At 35.9% G+C, this 22345-nt stretch overlaps 1 protein-coding gene across 4 annotated transcripts in view; it reads right to left on the reverse strand.

The window, feature by feature from the left end:
- The window catches only part of CEP350 (centrosomal protein 350), a 155555-nt gene that overhangs the window by 67504 nt on the left and 65706 nt on the right, over positions 1–22345 (reverse strand). For all 4 annotated transcript variants that reach the window (XM_043484574.1, XM_043484575.1, XM_043484573.1 and 1 more), the window contains 8 exons: positions 18820–19006; positions 15588–15802; positions 14977–15140; positions 11227–11337; positions 10622–10762; positions 7068–7204; positions 6131–6253; positions 1814–1983 (listed from right to left, as the gene is read on the reverse strand). In XM_043484574.1, coding sequence (XP_043340509.1) covers positions 1814–1983; positions 6131–6253; positions 7068–7204; positions 10622–10762; positions 11227–11337; positions 14977–15140; positions 15588–15802; positions 18820–19006 — 1248 coding nt within the window. The remainder of the gene's footprint in view (positions 1–1813; positions 1984–6130; positions 6254–7067; positions 7205–10621; positions 10763–11226; positions 11338–14976; positions 15141–15587; positions 15803–18819; positions 19007–22345) is intronic.

Raw genomic sequence — 22345 nt, forward strand, 5'->3', positions numbered from 1 at the left:
GTTGTGCAAAAGCTTTTAAGTTTCATTAGGTCCCATTTGTTTTAGTTTTGCTTTTATTTCCAATATTCTGGGAGGTGGGTCATAGAGGATCTTGCTGTGATTTATGTCGGAGAGTGTTTTGCCTATGTTCTCCTCTAGGAGTTTTATAGTTTCTGGTCTTACATTTAGATCTTTAATCCATTTTGAGTTTATTTTGTGTATGGTGTTAGAAAGTGTTTTAGTTTCATTCTTTTACAAGTGGTTGACCAGTTGTCCCAGCACCACTTGTTAAAGAGGTTGTCTTTTTTCCATTGTATATTCTTGCCTTCCTTTGTCAAAGATAAAGGTGTCCATAGGTTCGTTGATTTATCTCTGGGCTTTCTATTCTGTTCCATTGATCTATATTTCTGTCTTTGTGCCAGTACCATACTGTCTTGATGACTGTGGCTTTGTAGTATAGTCTGAAGTCAGGCAGGTTGATTCTTCCAGTTCCATTCTTCTTTCTCAAGATTGCTTTGGCTATTTGAGGTTTTTTTGTATTTCCATACAAATTGTGAAATTCTTTGGTCTAGTTCTGTGAAAAATACCGTTGGTAGCTTGATAGGGATTGCATTGAATCTATAGATTGCTTTGGGTAGAATAGCCATTTTGACAATATTGATTCTTCCAATCCATGAACACGGTATGTTTCTCCATCTGTTTGTGTCCTCTTTGATTTCTTTCATCAGTGTTTTATAGTTTTCTATGTATAGGTCTTTTGTTTCTTTAGGTAAATATACTCCTAAGTATTTTATTCTTTTTGTTGCAATGGTGAATGGTATTGTTTCTTTAATTTCTCTTTCTGTTTTTTCATTGTTAGTATAAAGGAATGCAAGGGATTTCTGTGTGTTAATTTTATATCCTGCAACTTTACTATATTCATTGATTAGCTCTAGTAATTTTCTGGTAGAGTCTTTAGGGTTTTCTATGTAGAGGATCATGTCATCTGCAAACAGTGAGAGTTTCACTTCTTCTTTTCCTATCTGGATTCCTTTTACTTCTTTTTCTGCTCTGATTGCTGTGGCCAAAACTTCCAACACTGACTTAATGTCTTAAAGGTGCCATTTGTTGCCAAATTTTATTTTCTTTGCTGTATTATTTACTATTCATGATTTGACAGGGGTACAGGTTTAGTTTATGATCCAGGAGGAGTTAGGTAATGAATCTATTCTAAGTAATATACCTGATGGCATCATTATTTATAAGAAACTGTATCCTTACGGGCTTCCCTGGTAGCTCAGACGGTAAAGCGTCTGCCTACAATGCGCGAGACCCGGGTTCGATCCCTGGGTTGGGAAGATACCCTGGAGAAGGAAATGGCAACCCACTCCAGTAGTCTTGCCTTATGGACTGAGGTTTCTGGTAGGCTACAGTCCATAGGGTCACAAAGAGTCAGACACGACTGAGCGACTTCAGTTCAGTTCACTATATTGTTTAAAATTTAAAGGTCTAATAATGTATTCTCCTTTTTATGATCATGTTACATGCCTATAATAGGATACAAGTAATTTTTTTCAGTATTGAATATATATTTTCCATTCACATGTACATTCTCCTAGATTTAGTTTTGCCTCCCTTTAGGATCATGACACACAATCATGTGAAGTATCAGCAAGGTTACTGGCATGGTACATTTGAAACAGTTTTACCTGAACACATTTAATATCAGACATGAAACCTGTCTGCAATATCACCATGTTTTAATTATATTAATTAGCTCAGTCACAAGTATCTCAAAGGGTTCTAGAAGCCTCCCCACATAAGTAATTATACATATATGTGTAAACAAAGTTACCTTTTTCATCAGGAAGAGATGGAACGCTATCACTTCGAAAAGAATCATCAGCAGCGGTCTGAACCTGTTCTTCAATAGAACTCTCCATCTTTTCACCATGAAGTTTCTTCTCATTTTCCTTAGAAGATGGAGCTGAAGGACTTTCTTGACGGCTACTACCACTACTACTCCTGTTTAGGCATATTATGGAAACAAACGAGAAAAAAATTAAGGCAACAAAATAACGATATAACTTCAAAGTAACTTATCTGGCCAAGGAAATGTGCCTTATGATCAAGATTTGAAACAATGAAGGATATAAAACATAAAAATGCCACTTAGACATAAGTCTGAGAAGAAACTATTTTAGAAAAGATGAGTAGCAGAAAAGAAGGTTTTTCTTCTAAATAGTAATGATGGGGAACCATTATTCTCAGGCTTTCACTCCCCTTTTGCCTTTCATTTTAAAATCAATCTAGTGGGAAAAGGGGCTTCTACTTGCTGTTTCCACTTCCTTACTTTTCATCGACCTCATAACCTATTGCAGCCTGCTTCAATTCCCACCTGTTCTACTGGAACTGTTCTTGTAAACTCTACCTAAACTCTAACTCACATCCAATAGATAAGTTCTTTTTCTACATCAGGTGGTATGAATCTATTATCTCCTTCCTTTAAAAGTTTGGTAAAACAGAGGATGAGATGGTTGGATGGCATCACCGACTCAACGGACATGGGTTTGGGTGGACTCCGGGAGTCGGTGATGGACAGGGAGGCCTGGCTGTAGTTCATGGGGTCGCAAAGAGTCGGACATGACTGGGCAACTGAACTGAACTGAAAGCAAATGTAGTAAAATGTTAATACACTAGGGTAATCTGGATGAAAGATATTTGGGAAACCTGTATTATTCTTACAATGTTTTTGTAAGCTTGAAATTATAACAAAATTAAATGATAAAAGGGCTCTCCTTTCTTATATTCCCTGACTCTACTCCCACCTGCTTCTCTCCCTACCTCCCTAGCAAGTTTTCCTGTATTTCTTTCACTTCCTTTTAATTCTTCTATCTTTTCTTAAAATGATTGTGCTTCTTAGGGTTTTGGTTTCTTTCTCCTTTATGCTATATACTCTCCTTGGACAATCTTATGCCTATCTGTAATTTCTACTGCTATCATCTGGAGTAAGCCTCAAGTCTGTATCATTAGCTCTACCCTTCTCCTTACTTTAAGCCTCGGGTTTCCAAATGCTTAGTGAACTTGTTTTAAAGTTTAGTATTTTCCTTCCTCCATCTTTGCTTTCCTTAATTTATCTATTCACTAAACATAAATACATAGCCAACCATGAGCCAAGTTTTAAGGTCCCCTGAATAAGCTATTTCCCTCCTGTGACACATCCTACCTTTCCTCTGTGCTTAATGAATTCAAAACTCAGTTGAAGTAGCATTTCTGCAAACTGTTTGTAGACCCCTTCTCTACTCTCAAGGTGGGTTTGGTCACTTTTTTTTCTGTGTTTATACTGTGTATGTGTGTGTGCAGATTTCTATGATGGTACTTATCAGAATATTACATAATTATTTGTCTGATTTAATAAATGTTTTTGAAAGAATAAATTGTATAATAAAGCTATAAGGTAAAAGACAGAATGCAAGAGACCACAAGTGCTTTGGAATCAGTAGGGTATGCGGTTAATCTCAATTCTTTTACTTAGCAGTTATGTGCCAATCATTCCCTCAATAAATATGTAATAGACTGCCTACTATGTACTTGGCATATTGCTAGGCTCTAGCGATACAGGAATGACACAGTCTTCATTAGCCTATCAAGAAGTGTTAGTAAGGATGTGGAAAATCTTTATATTCCTGGTGAAGATGTAAAATGGAGCAGCTATTTTGGAAAACAGTTTGGCATACCATCAAAATGTTAAATAGAGTTATAATCCCTTTCCTAAGTATATACCCAAGAGAAATGAAATATATCCACACAAGAATTTGTACATGAATGAATCAGTACACAGTGGCACCATTCACAAGAGCAAAAAAAATGAAAAAAATCCTAAAGTCCATCAACTGATGGATAAATGTGGGACATCCATGCAACAGACTATCTGGCTATATAAAGGAATAAAGTACTGATACATGATAGATGAACTCTGAAAACATAATGCTAAGTCAAAGAAGCCAGTCACAAAGAGCCACCTATTGTATGGTGCTATTCATATGAAATATCCAAACTAGACAAAAATCCATAGAAAATAAAGAGTAGATTAGTTGTTGCCAGAAGCTGGGAAAGAAGGGACATACAAGGTGACTGCTAATGGGTATAGGGTTTCATTGCGGGGGTGATGAAGTCCTCAAAGAGCTCCATATGCAGATGACACCACTCTTATGGAAGAAAGTGAAGAAGAACTAAAGAGCCTCTTGATGAAAGTGAAAGAGGAGAGTGAAAAAGCTGGCTTAAAGCTCAACATTCAGAAAACTAAGATCATGGCATCTGGTCCCATCACTTCATGGCAAATAGATGGGGAAACAGTGGAAACAGTGGCAGACTTTATATTTTTTGTGGCTCCAACATCACTGCAGATGGTGACTGCAGCCATGAAATTAAAAGACGCTTATCCCTTGGAAGCAAAAGTTATGACCAACCTAGACAGTATATTAAAAAGCAGAGACATTACTTTGTCAACAAAGGTCCATCTAGTCAAGGCTATGGTTTTTCCAAAAATCATGTATGGATGTGAGAGTTGAACTATAAAGAAGGCTGAGCACTGAAGAACTGATGCTTTTGAGCTGTGGTGTTGGAGAAGACTCTTGAGAGTCCCTTGGACTGCAGGAAGATCCAACCAGTCCATCCTAAAGGAGATCAGTCCTGGGTGTTCATTGGAAGGACTGATGTTGAGGCTGAAATGCCAAAACTTTGGCCACCTGATGCGAAGTGCTGACTCATTTGAAAAGACCCTGATGCTAGGAAAGATTGAAGGCAGGAGGAGAAGGGGACAACAGAGGATGAGACGGTTGGCTGGCATCATCGACTCAATGGACATGGGTTTGGGTAGACTCCGTGAGTTGGTGATGGACAGGGAGGCCTGGCATGCTGCGGTTCATGGGGTCGTAAAGAGTCGGACACGACTGAGCAACTGAACTGAACTGAATTAAGTAAAGGAGTAAGAATATAGAAGCTGGTAATGGCTGCAATAGTTACACTTGGGATTGCTGTGGGTGAACACAGAAGGGATCTCTAAAGCAGATGAGGGGCTAATACTGATTCTTAAAGGGGAAGTAAAAGTAAAGTAAATAAAATGGAGTAGGGAGGGTCTAGAAAGAAGGGACAGCATGCAATGGCACAGGAGACAAACAGAACAAGAGAAATGAAGTAGTTAGAACTAGTAAAATATGCTAAGAGGGGAAATGCCAAGTGACAGAACTGGAGATGGACTAAAGGCTTAATAACAAAGGGACTTCCATGCTATACTAAGTGGCTCTGAGGAAACACTGACGTTTCAAAGAGGTAAATCACCAATCGGCTGCAAAATTTCGAACAGTCACTCTGGTTGCCATGTGGTTAATGAATAGAGCAGGGCAAGGTTAAAGGACAGGGAAACCTATTAGAAGACCACTGCAGGAACTCAGGTGATGGCCTAAATTAAGTGTCAGTGAAGGTTAAATGAAAGTCACATAATTCCAGACACAGAGTAAGTACTTAATAACTGTTGGTATCTAGCCCCCATTAATTTTCATATTTTTCAGTCTCATGATTTAATATTTTAAATTGAGGTTTTAGTATACTTTGATAACATAGGTATCCTATGTCTAAGAATGATGGAAAGTAGCCTCTAAAACTTTTTAATCCAAGGAGAGATCCATAACTGAAAATTACAGATGTTACCAAGTATCAATGACAAAGTATTCAATCTTCTTTCATAATGATAAAAATTAGTACATACAGTAATGTAAAAAATACGGGTATCACCAAAGCAGTGTACTCTCAAGCCAGATACATCATGGTTCAATTTCTTGATGTGCTACTAGCTATGTGATTGTAGGTAAATTTTTTAACATCTCCATGATCCTTAGTTCCCTTACGTATAAAATGACAATAATATCTGTCTTGGAAGGTTGTTGTGAAGATTAAATGCAGGAAAAACAATTCTTATAATACTTGTATAGTAGATTGTCAAGGAATGGTAGCTATATTATTACATGGAACAACTATTTTGTAAACAGACTAAAAATCAGGGAAGCCAGAACAGAAGGGAAAACACTATTTCATTTAAAGAAATAAGATAAAAGAGTGAAAAAAAAGCAATGTCTAAGTCATTTATCAGACTTTACTAAATCAAACACTTCACCTTCTATCACGATTCTTGTATCTTGAAGACTCAGAATAACTATCACATGAAGGGGAAAATTTCTGATGTTTAGAGTCAAGGGTGCCTTCTTTACTCTGAGAAAGTGAACCAGATTGACTTTTCCTACAAAGAAAAGAAAAACTAATTAAAACATTTAAAGTCTCAAATAAGAGAAAGATTTTAAATACTGTTTAATATTAATATGGGATAAAATCTTGAATAGAAATTATGAAATACGGGTTACAAACTATTTGAGAAAGGTATCTGCTCACAGAAAAATGTATAACACATTAAAGAATATCTATTTATTATGAGAAATAAACACAAATCACCTCAAGTATCAATGAATGTGAACAGACTAAAAACCTATGAACTAGAGATAGTCAAAGTTGATGTAAAAAAAATATACACACAGACATGATGACATAACCTAGCACTGCCTAAAAGACTCTCCAGTGACTTTTCATTGCTCTTCGAATAAACTCCAAAATCCAGAGGATCTGCAAAGTTCCACCACGATCTGACCCTGTATCATCCCCTACCTTTCTCCTTCTTGCCCTCTGCCTCTGGTCTGTTTGGTGTTCCTTCGCTTTCTTTTCCACCTTTGCATGCACTGACCTGCCTATTCCTTATCCCCTTTATATCACTGAGTCCTTTTCATTCACTAGATCTCACCACTAGCTTTACTTCCTCAGGAAAATCTTCTTTGACTTCCATGCTACTCAAACTCCTTTGCTGTGTATCTCAAAAACAAATGTTCCTTTCTTTCATAATACTTATCTTAATTTGTAAGTGTTTACTCACCTAAAGGAACATTTGATTAATGTCTCTCTTCACCACTAGACCATATGTCCATAACTAATTTTTCAGTACCCACAACAGTGCTTGGGACATAACAGATATTCATTACATATTTGCTGAATGATTAGATATTAACCTATCTGTTTCAGCTCTTGTCCTTAGTTGTTTCACAAAGTCTGGAGTGTGCTGCCGCTGGTGATCATACAGCGCTGCTAGGGGAGCTCCTGAAGCAGTGATGGCATCTGATATATGAGTTCGAGTCAACTCCGCCATCTAAATATGAACACACAGAAGGTAAAGAAGATGCAAAAAGGTAACGTCACAGAAGAACTGAGAGACAGTAGAGTGTCTTGGAAAGATCACTGTATGGAAAGCAAGCAAATTCTGCCATAATAGGTAACATACTGTGGGCAAGTCATTTAGATTCTTGGTTTCAACATCTTTATAAAATAAATAGAGGGAGATCACAGGATTTCTAAGGTTTAAACTAACTATAATAATCTATGAGTTACTAAGCAGAAAGTCTTCAAGTCTAAAATAAGCCACTACAAACAAACAAAAAAATTAACAGCAGAAGACATTAAGAAAAGGTGGCAAGAATACACAGGAGAACTATACAAAAATGATCTTAATCACTCAGATAACCACGATGGTGTGATCTCTCACCTACAGCCAGACATCCTGAAGTCAAGTGGGCCTTAAGAAGCATCACTATGAACAAAGCTAGTGGAGGTGATGGAATTTCAGTTAAGCTATTTCAAATCCTAAAATATGATGCTGTGAAAGTGCTGCACTCAATATACCAGCAAAACTGGAAAACTCAACAGTGGCCACAGGACTGGAAAAGGTCAGTTTTCATTCCAATCCCAAAGTAAAGCAATACCAAAGAATGTTCAAACTACCGCACAATTGCACTTATCTCACATGCTAGCAAAGTAATGCTCACAATTCTCCAAGCTAGGTTTCAAAAGTACATAAACCGAGAACTTCCAGATGTTCAAGTTGGGTGTAGAAAAGGCAGAGGAACCAGAGATCAAATTGCCAACATCAGCTGGATCATCGAAAAAGCAAGAGAGTTCTAGAAAAACATGTACTTCTGCTTTATTGACTATGCCAAAGCCTTTGACTGTGTGGATCACAACAAACTGGAAAATTCTTAAAGAGATGGGAATACCAGACCACCTGACCTGCCTCCTGAGAAATCTACATGCAGGTCAAGAAGCAACAGTTAGAACTGGACACAGAACAACAGATTTGTTCCAAATTGGGAAAGGAGTACATCAAGACTATATATTGTCACACTGCTTCTTTAACTTATGTAGAATACATCACGCGAAATGCCGGGATGAATAAAGCACAAGCTAAAATCAAGATTGCCAGGGGAAATATCAATAACCTCAGATATGCAGATGACACCACTATTATGGTGGAAAGTGAAGAGGAACTAAAGAGCCTCTTGATGAAAGTGAAAGAGGAGAGTGAAAAAGTTGGCTTAAGACCCAACATTCAAGAAACTAAGATCATGGCATCTGGTCCCATCACTTCATGGCAAGTAGATGGGGAAATAATGGAAACTGTGAGAGACTTTATTTTTTTGTGTTCTGAAATCACTGTTGTTGGTGACTGCAGTTATGAAATTAAAAGACGCTTGCTCCCTAGATGGAAAGCTATGACAAATCTAGACAGCATATCAAAAAGCAGATACATTATTTTGCCGACAAAGGTCTGTCTAATCTAAGCTATGGTTTTTTCAGCAGTCATGTACAGACGTGAGAGTTGAACCATGAAGAAGGTTGAGTGCCGAAGTATTGATGCTTCTAAATGATGGTTTGGAAAAGCCCCTTGAGAATTCCTTGGACTACAAGATCAAACCAGTCAATCTAAAGGAAATCAGTCCTGAATATTCATTAGAAGGACTGATGCTGAAGCTCCAACACTTTGGCCACCTGATGGGAAGAACCAACTCATTAGAAAAGACCCTGATGCTGGGAAAGATTGAAGGGAAGAGGAGAAGGGGATGACAGAGGATGACATGGTTGGATGGCATCACCGACTCAATGGATATGAGTTTGAGCAAGCTCCAGAATTGGTGATGGACATGGAAGCCTGGCGTGCTATACTCCATGGATGGGGTCGCAAAGAGTTGGACACGACTGAGTGGCTGAACTGACTAAAACCAAAAATTAAATCTTTCTTCAAGAAGCAAACTCAATTAGAATTTTCTAACTTCACCAATAATGTGAAGTACATTTTCCCTATTCTTAGCCATTACTGTCATATATTATTCATTTGGTGTTAATTCCATCATTGCTTTGACAAACTGAAGTGTCTTTAAAATCTTTGTTAATTATAACCTAAAATTTCTTGAGAAAAGAGACTCTATACTTATTTACACAACCCCATGTACCCAGCATGTAGCAGGTTCATGGCTTTTTAATAACAGAATCATTTCACAAACAGTCCTAAATAGTAACTGCTAAAATAAATTGAAACTTTACAGTATAGATCATGATATCCTATACAGAGACAGCAGTATAACTATTTCTGGCTTTATCCTTGGTACAATTAAGAAAAAAAAAAGACACTAATATCACTCTGGATAATAATGAAACATCTACATACAAAACAGATGTGGGGCTCCCTGGGACTGAGATTGGGGACTGACTGCAAAGTAGCACGAGGGAACTTTTAAGAGTGCTGGATATTTCTTGATTATAGTGGTGTTTATAGGGACAGAGAGATATGATAAAGAAATATACCTAGGACTTCCCTGGGGCTCGGTGGTAAAGAATTTGCCTGCCAATGCAAGAGACATAGGTTCGATCTTTGGTCCAGGAAGATCCCACATGCGATGGAGCAACTAAACCTGTGTGCCGCAGGTACTGAGCCTGTGTTCTAAAGCCCAGGAGTAACAACTACTGAATCCATGTGACACAACCAATGCAGCCTGCGCACCTGGAACCTGTGCTCATCAACAAGAGAAGCCACTGCAATGAGAAGCCCATGCACCGCAACTATAGAGTAGCTCCTATCCACTACAAACAGAAAAAAGCCCGCACAGAGTAACAAAGACCCAGTGCAGTCATAAATAAATAAATAAGAAATACACATAGATGCCTATACCTAGGTATTTGTCAAAAATCATAAAACTGTATACTTAAAAGGGATACATGTTATTGTAAACATATATTAGTATAAATTACACACTCTTTTTAAAAAGATTACTCAGGGGAAAAAATATAGAGTTCTTTTGCATCTTTTGCCCCTGTATCATTCACTTGGACAACACATTACAATAAATGATGCCTCATTTCAACAGGGTATGGCCCTCACTGAAAGTCACTTACTCAGTTCAGTTCAGTTGCTCAGTCGTGTCCAACTCTTTGCGACCCCATGAATCGCAGCACGCCAGGCCTCCCTGTCCATCACAAACTCCCGGAGTTTACTCAAACTCATGCCCACCGAGTCAGTGATGCCATCCAACCATCTCATTTCCTCTGTTGTCCCCTTTTCCTCCTGCCCCCAATCCCTCCCAGCATCAGGGTCTTTTCCAATGAGTCAACTGTTCGCATGAGGTCACTTACTAAAAGCATGCATTTGCTAGATGTTAGAGACCCATTACTGCTAAAACCAAAGGTACTCAGGCTGACTAAAAAGACCTAAAGGAAAAGTGCTGTCAGTGGCTCTTACCTCACAGATGTGGCGTGCTGCATTTGTGGTCAGGCGAGCAGTCTCTGTTTGCTGAGTGGCTATTTTACATGTTGCTTCCTGCAGGACTTCAGTCATATCCCGTTGTGACTTAACCACCTGTTGCAATGATTCTGCATGGACCTGTTAATAAAAGTGGGGGAAAGATAACTTACTTTATGTCTAATCTCATACTATCCAAATCAGTGTTAACATGTAAATCAGTTTCATGGATCAATTGCCTTGTGGGGGGTAAAAAAAAAGCAAACTTTGACTACTATCTGGATTTCATGTCTTAAAATTTAGAGTTTAAAATCTGGAATCTTAAAATCACTGCTGAGGTTTAAGTCTTAACTCCACTGTTTACAAGCTGATGTGTCAGTAGACAAGTAACTACCATGTACTTCAGTTTCCATTTCTCTAAATTGAGGATAACTCTTGACCTGACTACTTAATTTCACAAGGTGGCTATTAGAGTCAAATGACATAAAATTAACTCATGGGATAATGTACTAAAACATTATTATTTACATATTTCCTTTTTCCTCCTATAAAATTAAAAGAAATCTAAAGTGATTTCAAGGACAGAAATTTGCAAAAGAAGCTACCTGAGCTGCTTTGCTTCGGGTTTCTTCTAATTGTCTCTGACATTCCAGAGCCTCTTGTTCAGCCTTCAGCTTCAAAAGGGCCAAGTCTCTTTCATGGCGTTGTTGCTGTGCCTTCAGAAATAAAGAAATGATCAACTATTAATTCTAAGATACTAAACTATTTTAATGCAGAAATTATATTAAATGGAAAGCTGTTTTCCTAACACAAATCTTTTGAAGCAACCCATCAGAGCCTTAAGGAAACAGAGTAAATAGCATAGACATCAACCATTTATTATTTATCTAAAGTATTTAGTGACCACCTACTGTGTGTCAAATAATATAATAGAAAAAAATTTCTAAGGCATACAGAACTAAGAACTGATATCAAAAAGCTGGTTTAAAACAAACGGAGGCAGCTCTTTGGAGGACATTAAAACATCCTACATGTAAAAATAAAAATAATGCTTCATAAGTCACAATTTTATGACTCCTTTGACTTTGAAGGAACGTTGCCCCCAAAGGTCTCCTTTTTAACTTTCTTACAATTATTCCATATGATGTTATCTATAAATTTATATATTATCATCTCTTCTAGAGTGGTGCTAAATAATATAGGTTCTCTAAAGGTAGTAAGGTTATATATGAAGTCATACAATGCCCTGGCCATATGTGGAAACCCAGAGATATAATAAATTCCTAAAATAGTACATAGTATCAGTGGTTCAGATTTCAAGGAAAAGATGGCAGCTGCAAAAGGGCCATTTCTCAATCCAGTGATTTTTAACAAAGTTGGAACTAGCTCCTCTCCACTGTCCACCAGTGAGCATTTTGAAGTGTCTGGAGAGCTTCTACTGTCACAATGAATGGACAGCACTGTTCTTATTTATTGGGAGGTGTGAAGGAAGGCTGAATAGTTCCATTCAAAAAAACTATCTATAGATATTTTAAGATGAACTAGAAAATGAAATTGGAAAAAAAAAAAGATTTATTGTCAAAAGACATAAAATTTAAGAATAACTTTTAAAAAGTGTAACATCTCTACACTGAAAATTACAGTTGAGAGAAATATCTAAGAAACCTAAACAGAGAAAGATAATATATTCATGAACTAGAAGATGCAATATTGTTAAGATGTGAATTCTTCCCAAACTGATCTGTAGATTCAATGTCATTCAAATCAAAATTACATCAGGCTTTTAAAAAATTTTGGTAGAAACTGACAAACTGATTCTAGAAGCTAGACAGAAAAAACAAAGAATAGTTGAAACATCGTGGGAAAGAACAAAACTGGAGTAATTACAGCCTGATTTCAAGACCCACTATGGCAGGGAGGGATAAATTTAGAGATTGGGATTAACATATACACACTACTATATATAAAATAGATAATTAAATAACTAATAAAGACCCACTGCATAGAGCAGGGAACTGTACTCAAAAAACTGTAATGGCCTAAACAGGAAAAGAACATAAGAAAGAGTGGATATATGCATATGTGTAACTGATTCACTTCACTGTACACCTGAAACTAACAGAACACTGTAAATCAGCTATATCCCAATAAAAAAATTTAACTGAAAAAATAAAGAAGAAAAAAGACCGACTCTATAGTTATTGTAAAATAGTATGGTACTAGACAAATACATCAATGGAAAAGAACAGAATGCAAAAGTAGACCAACACATATATGATTACTTAATTGTTGATAAAGGTCTCAAGGTAATTTAAGAAAATGGTGCTAGTACAACCAAACATCTGAATGGGGGGGGAAAGGATTAACTTTGACCTGTTCCTCACAATTCTTAATTAACTTGAAATAGCTCACACACTTAAATATAAAGGCCAAAACTATAAAGTTTTGAGGAAAAACATAAAAGAATATCTTTGTTAGAGTATCTTAATATCTTAGGGTAAGCAAAGATTTCTTAGAATACAAACAGCACTACCCATAAAAGAAAAAAACTAAAAACTAGACTTCATCAAAATTAAAATCTTCTGCTCTTCAAAAAACAGAGTTTAAAAAAATGAAAGGCAAGGCCAGGATATGAGTGAAAGTGAAAGTCACTCAGTCACGTCCAACTCTTTGGGACCCCATGGACAATACAGTCCACAGAATTCTCTAAGCCAGAATACTGGAGTGGGTTGCCTTGCCCTTCTCCAGGGGATCTTCCCAACCCAGGGATCAAACCCAGGTCTCCCGCATTGCAGGCAGATTCTTTACCAGCTGAGCCACAAGGGAAGCCCCAGAATACTGGGGTGGGTAGCCTATCCCTTCTCCAGTGGATCTTTGTGACCCAGGAATCGAACTGGGGTCTCCTGCACTGCAGGCAGATTCTTTACCAACTGAGCTATCAGGGAAGCACCAAGTCTAGGATGGAAAGCAATATTTGAGATATATCTGAAAAGGATTTGTTTTAGAATATATAAAGAACTCCTACAACTCAATAATTAAAAGACAAATATCCCAATTATGAAAGAAGCAAATGATTTGAACACATATTCACAAAAGTAGATACAAGATTAATCATAAATATGCCAAAAGATCAATTTCATCAGTCATAAAAGAAATGCAAATTAAAAACCACAATGAGATACTACCTCACTGTGTGAGGTAGAATGACTAGAATACACGACGACAGCAAAGAAACAATACAACTGGAACTCTCATATACTGCCATCAGAGCATAAGATGTTACCATTATTTTGGAAAAAAGAATGTCATTTTCTCATAAATATATACTTAACCCAAGCAATTACACTCCTAGGTATTTAAGCAAGAAAAGTAAACTTTTGTATCGTACACAGAGAATTGAAAAAAATAATTTTATAGCAGGAATATTTATGATAGCCAAAAGCTGGAAATAATACAAATGTACACCAACAAGAGAATGGGTAAATGAATTGTGATATAATCATCAGTGGAATGTTACTCAGCAAAACACCCAAAAGCACCATAGATGCAACAAAATGGATCAATCTTAAAAATGTTATGCTGCATAAAATAAGCTAAACACAACACATTACGAACTATATTTCCATTTTATGAAGTTCTAGAACGGGCAGAAATAAACTATGGTGATATGAATCAGAATACTACCTGCCTCTGGGTGGTGAGATTAACTGAAAAGGGGCCTGGGTGAACCTTCTGGAGTGATAAAAGTGTAATACATTTTGATTAAGGTGGTCGTTACATGCTCAAAATTCATCAAATTATACACTTAAAATCTGTGTATTTTATTATATGCAAATGTTATCTCAGTTTTTTTTCTTGTTTTTAAAGATACCAATAAGCATCTCCACCAAGGAACACTAAGATTTTTGTTAGCTTCCTTAAGGAAAAGTCCTATTAACCTGACACTACCAAACACTTAGATCACAGAAACTTTTCAGTACAAATAAAGTATTAAAAAACAAAACAAAACCAAAGTCATTTCTGACTTGTCACACAAAAAGAAAAAATATTGAAAATTTTTGATAAGCTAATTTTCACACTGTAACAAAAAAAGGTAAAGAATGTGGAAAATGAAGTATTTGAAAGAGAACGACTGTATTACTATTCTGTTGCCAAATACTGCATGTTTAATTATCTTCTTACCATATGACAGTTTTTCTCAAGATTATTTATACGTACTGTGTGACAAGACTATTTTTTCTATTTAGCAGTTAGAAGTTTTGTGTTTTCTTTTTTAACTCATCATTAAGATCATTTTAAATAGCAAAGAAAAGAGAAAAAAAAACACAGAAAGCTAAAGAAAACTCCACAAATACCTTTATGATCTGAGCCAGAGACACGCTCTCCTGTTGTGCAAGTGAAACTCCTCTAACTCTTTCTACATCTGACAGCTGACGCACCGACTCCTCAATGGCACTCAAGTAACTGAGTTCTGCTGCCATCCGATGCTGGAGGCCAGCAGGAGAAAAGCGCTTAGAACCTGGAAGGCATGTAATTGTCATATATAAAAGTTTGAGTGAAATTACATCTGATTTCTAAAATTCATTTCTTATTTTAAGGTCCAAAAACAAGTCTGCTATCCTTTGTAGGAAAGACAGTGACGTTTTAGTACATAGTATTCTACTAGTTACTTCTTTTGAGTGTGTATGCATGTGAACGTATGCATAAACCATGCCAGTGTACACAATACATACACAGGACACATTTTTCAAGTGTCTTTTGACTGACGCTGACAATATGGGAAAAGTCACCACTATGAATCTCCTGTGCTTTTCAATATTTATTTTCTGGCACAATTTTTGTTTAATACTTCAAATAGTAATCGCATTCACTTGAAGTAACATTTCTCTATGGTTTAACTGAAATAAATTTTTAGAAATAAATTCATATCCTATTTTTTAAATTACAGCTGCATGGATCTACTTGCCTGGTGTTGAGGCCATCTCTGTCGTCGTTCTGCTGGCAGCCAGGTTCACATCAGCGAAAGTTGCATTTGGCTTAAATCCTGTTGGAGTCACTACTACTGAGGATTTAGATCTTTCTAATGAAGTTCCTGGAAGGTCAAACTGCAACAGTTTCTGAGAACTTGGAGATATGGGAGAAGGTGGAGTTTTCTGAGATCTTCCCTTATCTGATGAGACACTACAAGTTTTATTTCATAAAGACATTAGAGACAGGAAATCTACTTCAAAAACCAGCTAAACAATAAGAACAACATGCAAAACTTATTAACATTAGCTTTAAAAAGCTGTGATAAAAAGCTGTGATTTATTCATTTAACAGAGTTGCTACAATGAATGAATCACTATGAGTACTCCTTTTATTGCTAGATTTACAGCGGGGAACAAGCTAGGGACAAGCCCTGCTCAAAGTAACATGAAAAAGGAGTCTTTTGATTAAATTGGGACTAAACTCCTTCCTCTACAATGTAATTTACTATGAATCACTTATTGTAGTAGCAAGCAAAATCCTCTAGAATACTAAGATCTTATATAGCAATAAAACTACAAACATATAAAAAAAAGCAAGGTAAAGCCTATTTCATAAAAATACCACAAAATATGTCTCTGAAAGAGAATATCATTTTGTGTTAAAAATTTTAAATGACAAAAACTACTTTTGTTATTACTTTTATTAACCAAAAAGTCACAGCAGAAAGTTTCATACTAACCATCTCTAAATAGTTTATATATGTCCATTTGTTTCTGTCCACTTTTTAATGCTATAGTTCTTTCCTGAACTTTCTAAGAAGTAACCTCTCATAGCAGTTTTATTAAAACAACTAAAAGTATTAAATTCAACACAAGGCACAGGTCAAGCCCCTCTATGACAAATTAAGCTCATTAAAGGTACTGTTTCTGATAACAAGAAGCATGCTGCTTTGAACTAAAGATTTATTTACTGACTCAAATATCCTACAAAGCATGTTAGCAGTTAGCATGTTTCAACATACTAAAGCAAGCTTACTTTTAGCTTTAATAAAACTATGACATGGTTTTCAAAGGTAAAAATTTCTCTTATACCAGCATTTAAATTTGAGTAACAGTAGTCTTCACAGGCACTCACTAGCTTCCAGTAACCTTTAATTTTCTGAAGTTTAGAGAAATACTGTTTTTAACAGTCTGACAATTTACAGAACATAGAAAGAATTATCATTACTTCTGTCTCCTAATAGATTTCCCTGAAAGAATTCCAACACAACATTAAAACAAAGTACTCATAAGAGCAGAGGGAAAAAGTTGGCTTAAAGCTCAACATTCAGAAAACAAAGATGATGGCATCCGGTCCCATCACTTCATGGCAAACAGATGGGGAAAACAGTGGCAGAGTTTATTTTTTGGGGCTCCAAAATCACTGCAGATGGTGACTGCAGCCATGAAATTAAAAGACACTTACCCCTTGGAAGAAAAGTTATGACCAACCTAGACAGCACATTAAAAAGGAGAGACATTACTTTGTCAACAAAGGTCCATCTAGTCAAGGCTATGGTTTTTCCAGTAGTCATGTATGGATGGGAGAGTTGGACTACAAAGAAAGCTGAGCGCCAAAGAATTGATGCTTTTGAACTGTGGTGTTGTAGAAGACTCTTGAGAGTCCCTCGGACTTCAAGGAGATCCAACAAGTCCATCCTAAAGGAAATCAGTCCTGAATGTTCACTGGAAGGACTGATGTTGAAGCTGAAACTCCAGTACTTTGGCCACCTGATGTGAAGAGCTGACTCATTTGAAAAGACTCTTATGCTGGGAAAGATTGAGGGCCGGAGGAGAAGGGAACGACAGAGTATGAGATGGTTAGATGGCATCACCAACTCAACGGACATGAGTTTGGGTAAACTCCAGGAGTTGGGGATGGGCATGCTGTGATTCATGGGGTCGCAAAGAGTCCGACACGACTGAGCGACTGAACTGAACTGACTCATAAGATAAATCTCACTATATGGATTTACAAGATGAATTCATATTTGCTCTGCAGAGACTTACCTAGACTAGCTGTTTCCAATGATATTAATAAGTTTTCTAAAATATAAAAAAGAAACAAAGGAAAAGAATGTGGACACAGAAAGTGTCTATAGCCAAATAAGACAATATAAGTTAAATAATTTTTTAAAATATCTGGACTCCTTTGTATCAAATCCTTGAATCATTTTATCCACTGTCAATCTCCATAGGTGGGGAAGTAGGGGGTCTAGACTATAGTATAGGGCATTTATCAACTTATTTGGCTCTGGAGTTTGTTTAGAAATGTTTAACTTTGTGGATTTTGCCAGTTATATCATCAGGAATCTCTTAAGGAAAGGTAAAGTTTTCTGAATTCCAAAATCATTGACAAAGAAATTAAAATTCAACTTTAGACACAGGAACAATGGTAATAATATGGCATTATCTGCAACATGAAAGTACTAAAAATGATTGTCTGTGTGTAACACTGTATTGGAAAAAGCACACAGTTTTAAAGTAAAAAAACAAATCCATGCCTTCTCAGAGCTTAAATTTCCTGAAGAACAAAACCAGTGTAGCAGATAAAAGTCATGGAGACAGAGCAGGAATTGTACATGAAGCAATAGTTATTTGTAAGCAATAGGCTAAGTGCATAATATATGATATTACAGTGTGCAAGTTATACAATCAATTTAAGAGTGAGATTTCAAAATCGAATTGTCTAATAAGTTGAGCATAAGCGAAAAGTTCAGAGGTACAAATAAACAATGATACCAAAAGGGTACTAAGTGGTTATGTTTAAAGACTGGAAGGATACAGCTGAGAAGAAAAAAATGCATAAACAAAGGAAGCAAGATAGTCTTTGATAGCCTAGTGATAACACTTCAAATAAAGTTAAGCTCTAAGCGTTGATCTGTGGGGTAACTGTGAGCTCCAGAGTATCCTAAGGAGAGTAGTTGCTTGGTCAAATGACTGAGTGAAGAAAACAACTGTGAAAATTTTGTTTGGATAGAAAGGTAGATTGCGCTAGAGGCAAAGAATTCCTGTGGCAGTAGCTATAATAGTTTAGGTGAGAGATGAGTATATTCTATAATATAAAGACTAGAGCTATGAACAAAACTATAAAAAATATATAAATTTATTAAGTGAATTCTCTGAACATCAATGATATTGTAACTTTAATGACATACAAATTACAGTATAAAATATGCATTACTTTACCTCAAAGAATGCCCAGAAAGTTCTTCCAAAGTGCTATCTGTATCAAGGGCCTGCTCATAATCTTTCACAGAAAGTTTGCTACTGGTCCCAGATTTCTTTCCTTGATGAGAGCCATGTTCTGAACCAGAGTGTACTTTTTCTTCATCAACAAGTGAGTTCTGAATATTTCCAGTGAGTGAATCTAGCCCTGTAAAGTAAATTTCTTATAAAACTGATTCCCAGTATTAGAAGCTACTAAGAGATAACTAACACCTAGATTTCAATAAAATAACAAAAAGCACAAAGCAGAGTATCTTAAAATGGACTTTAAAACAGTTCATTCTTCACTTCCATATAAGGCAAGCGACGTTTCTTCCATTAATATCTCCTACTTGCTATTAAAAAATAAACTCTTTTTAAATCAAATGGTTAAAAAAAAAGACAAGCATATTAAACAAGTATGAAGTACTACTCTATCCCCATAAAAAAGTAACCATCCCCAAATTTTTTAAGGATAAAACCCAGAGGTGAGAGAAAAAGGTTATCAACTGCCAACTAAACTACATAATCCTTTTGAAAAACTCTACGCTAAGAACTACACACCCAGATTTATAAAACTGTTCATATTCTCTGAACAATTATTCTCTGACTCAAAATAATTTTACTTATATGGGTATCTTAAGGAGACAATGTTGAAACAAAAGTTGTACAGTTGTACATGACATTCAATGCATAACTTTATAATTTAAAAAATTTCAACCTCCTTTACCAACAATAGAATTGTCTAAATTACATAGATAATAGTAACTTGAATACAGAAACAGCTTTTTGTAATTTGAACACATACATTATTACCTTATTGCTCTTAAACACCTTATGAAGTGGGTACTGTATGCTTAATTTGTTGATGCAGTAACTAGACATCTATGAGGCTAAATAACTTAAGGAATCATGGGTGATAGCAGAAATAGGACATAAACGCAGGCTTCATGATTCTAAGTCTAGGGCATTGTTCATCTTGATGATATGCTTCAATAGCAGCACAGAAAAATGCATGCTATGTTTAAAAAAAAAAAAAAGAAGAAGTACAAAAGAAGAACTGTGTACACATTTTAATGGCAGCTAATTTTTTTTTTTAATCTGGTTTTTAACATGGTTAAAGATCAAAAGACAATGGAAAAAGTAAAAAAAAAAAATTATGCTGCACTCCCATGTTCACAGCAGCATTATTCACAACAGCCAAAAGGTAGAAGCAACTCAAATGTCCTTCAACAATGACTGCGTAAACAAAACTGGTATATACGTACAATGAAATATTGTTCAGTCTTAATAAAGAAGGACATTTTCACACATGTTACAACATGCATGAACTCTGACAACATTATGCTGAGTAAAATAAACCATCTGGTCACAAAAGAACAAACACTGTATGGTTACATACCTATCTGAGGTACCTAGAATAGGCAAATTCATAGAAACAGAACGGCAGAGGGGAGAATGAGAGCTATTATTTAGTGAGCATAGAGTTCCAGTTTGGAATAAAGAAACAGCTGTGGAGATGAATGAAATGGTGATAGCTCCACACTGTGAATGTACCTAATGGTACTGAGCTAGACACTTAACCACAGAGACAAAAAGTAGAATGGGGGCTGCCAGGGGCTGGAAAGGGAGGAATAGGGAATCACTGTTTAATAGGTACAGAGAGTTTCAGTACAGGAGGATGAAGTAGTTCTGGAGGTGGATAGTAGTGAAATTTGGTTGTAAACAGTATGAATAAATTAAACGCCACTGAACGGTACACTTAAAAATGGTTAAAATGGCAAATTTTATGTTAACTATGTTTGTCACACAAAAAATAAATTTTAAAATTAAGCTACATTATTCTGTAGTGATAGTAATAAAGTAACAATTTTTCATCAAAATTTGATTTGAAAAGGAAAAATGAGAACAGTCTTACCATGTGAGAAATACTAAACCCAAGTACCAAAGAAATGCAAATCAATGAGATGCCATTTTTCAATATCAGATTAGCAAATATTTTTGAAGTAATGAAACCTTGACTGTCATTCAGCACACACATGAAATACTCCTCATACACCATTTTCATGGGAGTACAAATTCATATATCCTTTGTGTTTTTTTTAATTTATTTATTAATTGGAGGAAAACTGCTTTACAATATTATGACAGTGTCTGCCATATAACAATGTAAATCAGCCATAGTTATACATATATCAAGTCCCTCTTGAGCTTCCCTCCCCACTCCACATCCTACTCCTTTAGATCATCACAGATCACCTGGCTGGGATCACTGTGTTATATAGCAACTTCTCACCAGCTATCTATTTTACACATGGTAGTGTACTTATGTTGATGCTACTTTTTCCATTCATCCCACTGCCTTCTCTCCACTGTGTCCACAAGTCTGTTCTCAGTATCTGCATCTCCATTCCTTCCCTAAAAATAGGTTCATAAATATCACTTTTCTAGATACCATTTATGTGCAATAATATGATATTTCTTTCTCTTTCTGATTTACTTCACTCTCTAAATCCACCACCTAACTAGAACTGGCTCAAATTCATTCCTTTTTTATGGCTGAATACTATTCCAGTGTGTGTGTGTGTGTGTGTGTGTGTGTGCGTGCGTGCGTGCGTGTGCGTGCGGGCCATATCTTTATCCATTCATCTGTCAATGGACATCTAGGTTACTTCCATATTCTAGCTATTGTAAATAGTGCTGCAAAGAACTGGGATACATGTGTCTTTTTTATTTATGGTTTTCTCACAGTATATGACCAGCAGTGGAATTGCTAGGTCATATGGTAGCTTTATTCCTAGTTTTTTAAGGAATCATATATCCTTTCTTAAGGACAACTCAAAAAATACATAGAAATAATTTTGCAGCCAAGCCCTTAACGGTGGAATTTCTCATAGCAATTTATCACAAGAAGCTATGTGAAGATGTATACAATGAATTAAATATGCTAGTCAGTATATCATAATGAGGAGAAAAATACAAATAATCTAGAGGATTGTCCATCAATTAGAAAGGATTCTACAATCTAAAATCTATTTATGACTCCTAGGCTAGAAACAAGCTGTTAATACTGGTTATCTCTAACTTTACCATAATAAAGATGCACTCTTCTAGAATAAAAACAGTTCATTCACTTAATATATTATTTTTGAAAATACACAATTTAAAAATTGTTCATTTCAAAAAACTAGAAATCGTAGACAATACAATGGTCTATGCAAGAAAGATCTAAACTCCATTCAAGGGACCTATATGCAAAGAAATCATCTGCCCCTAGTTTAAAAGATTTCCAAATGAAAGTATATTTATATGTTTTAAAGTTAAATTAAGATAATTTTTTTCCTATGATTACCACTTTCATCTACTCTTTTCATCAACACTGAGGAAGTAAGTGAGCATGCACTATTTTTCACCACCAGATCTGAAGTATATGCAACATAATGTATACATCTTAGAACTTTGGGATAAGATACTAAGTTAAAGTTGATGCTGTGGTAAGCAAAATATA

Source organism: Cervus canadensis, chromosome 13, assembly GCF_019320065.1.
Source record: "Cervus canadensis isolate Bull #8, Minnesota chromosome 13, ASM1932006v1, whole genome shotgun sequence".
NCBI lineage: Eukaryota > Metazoa > Chordata > Mammalia > Artiodactyla > Cervidae > Cervus > Cervus canadensis.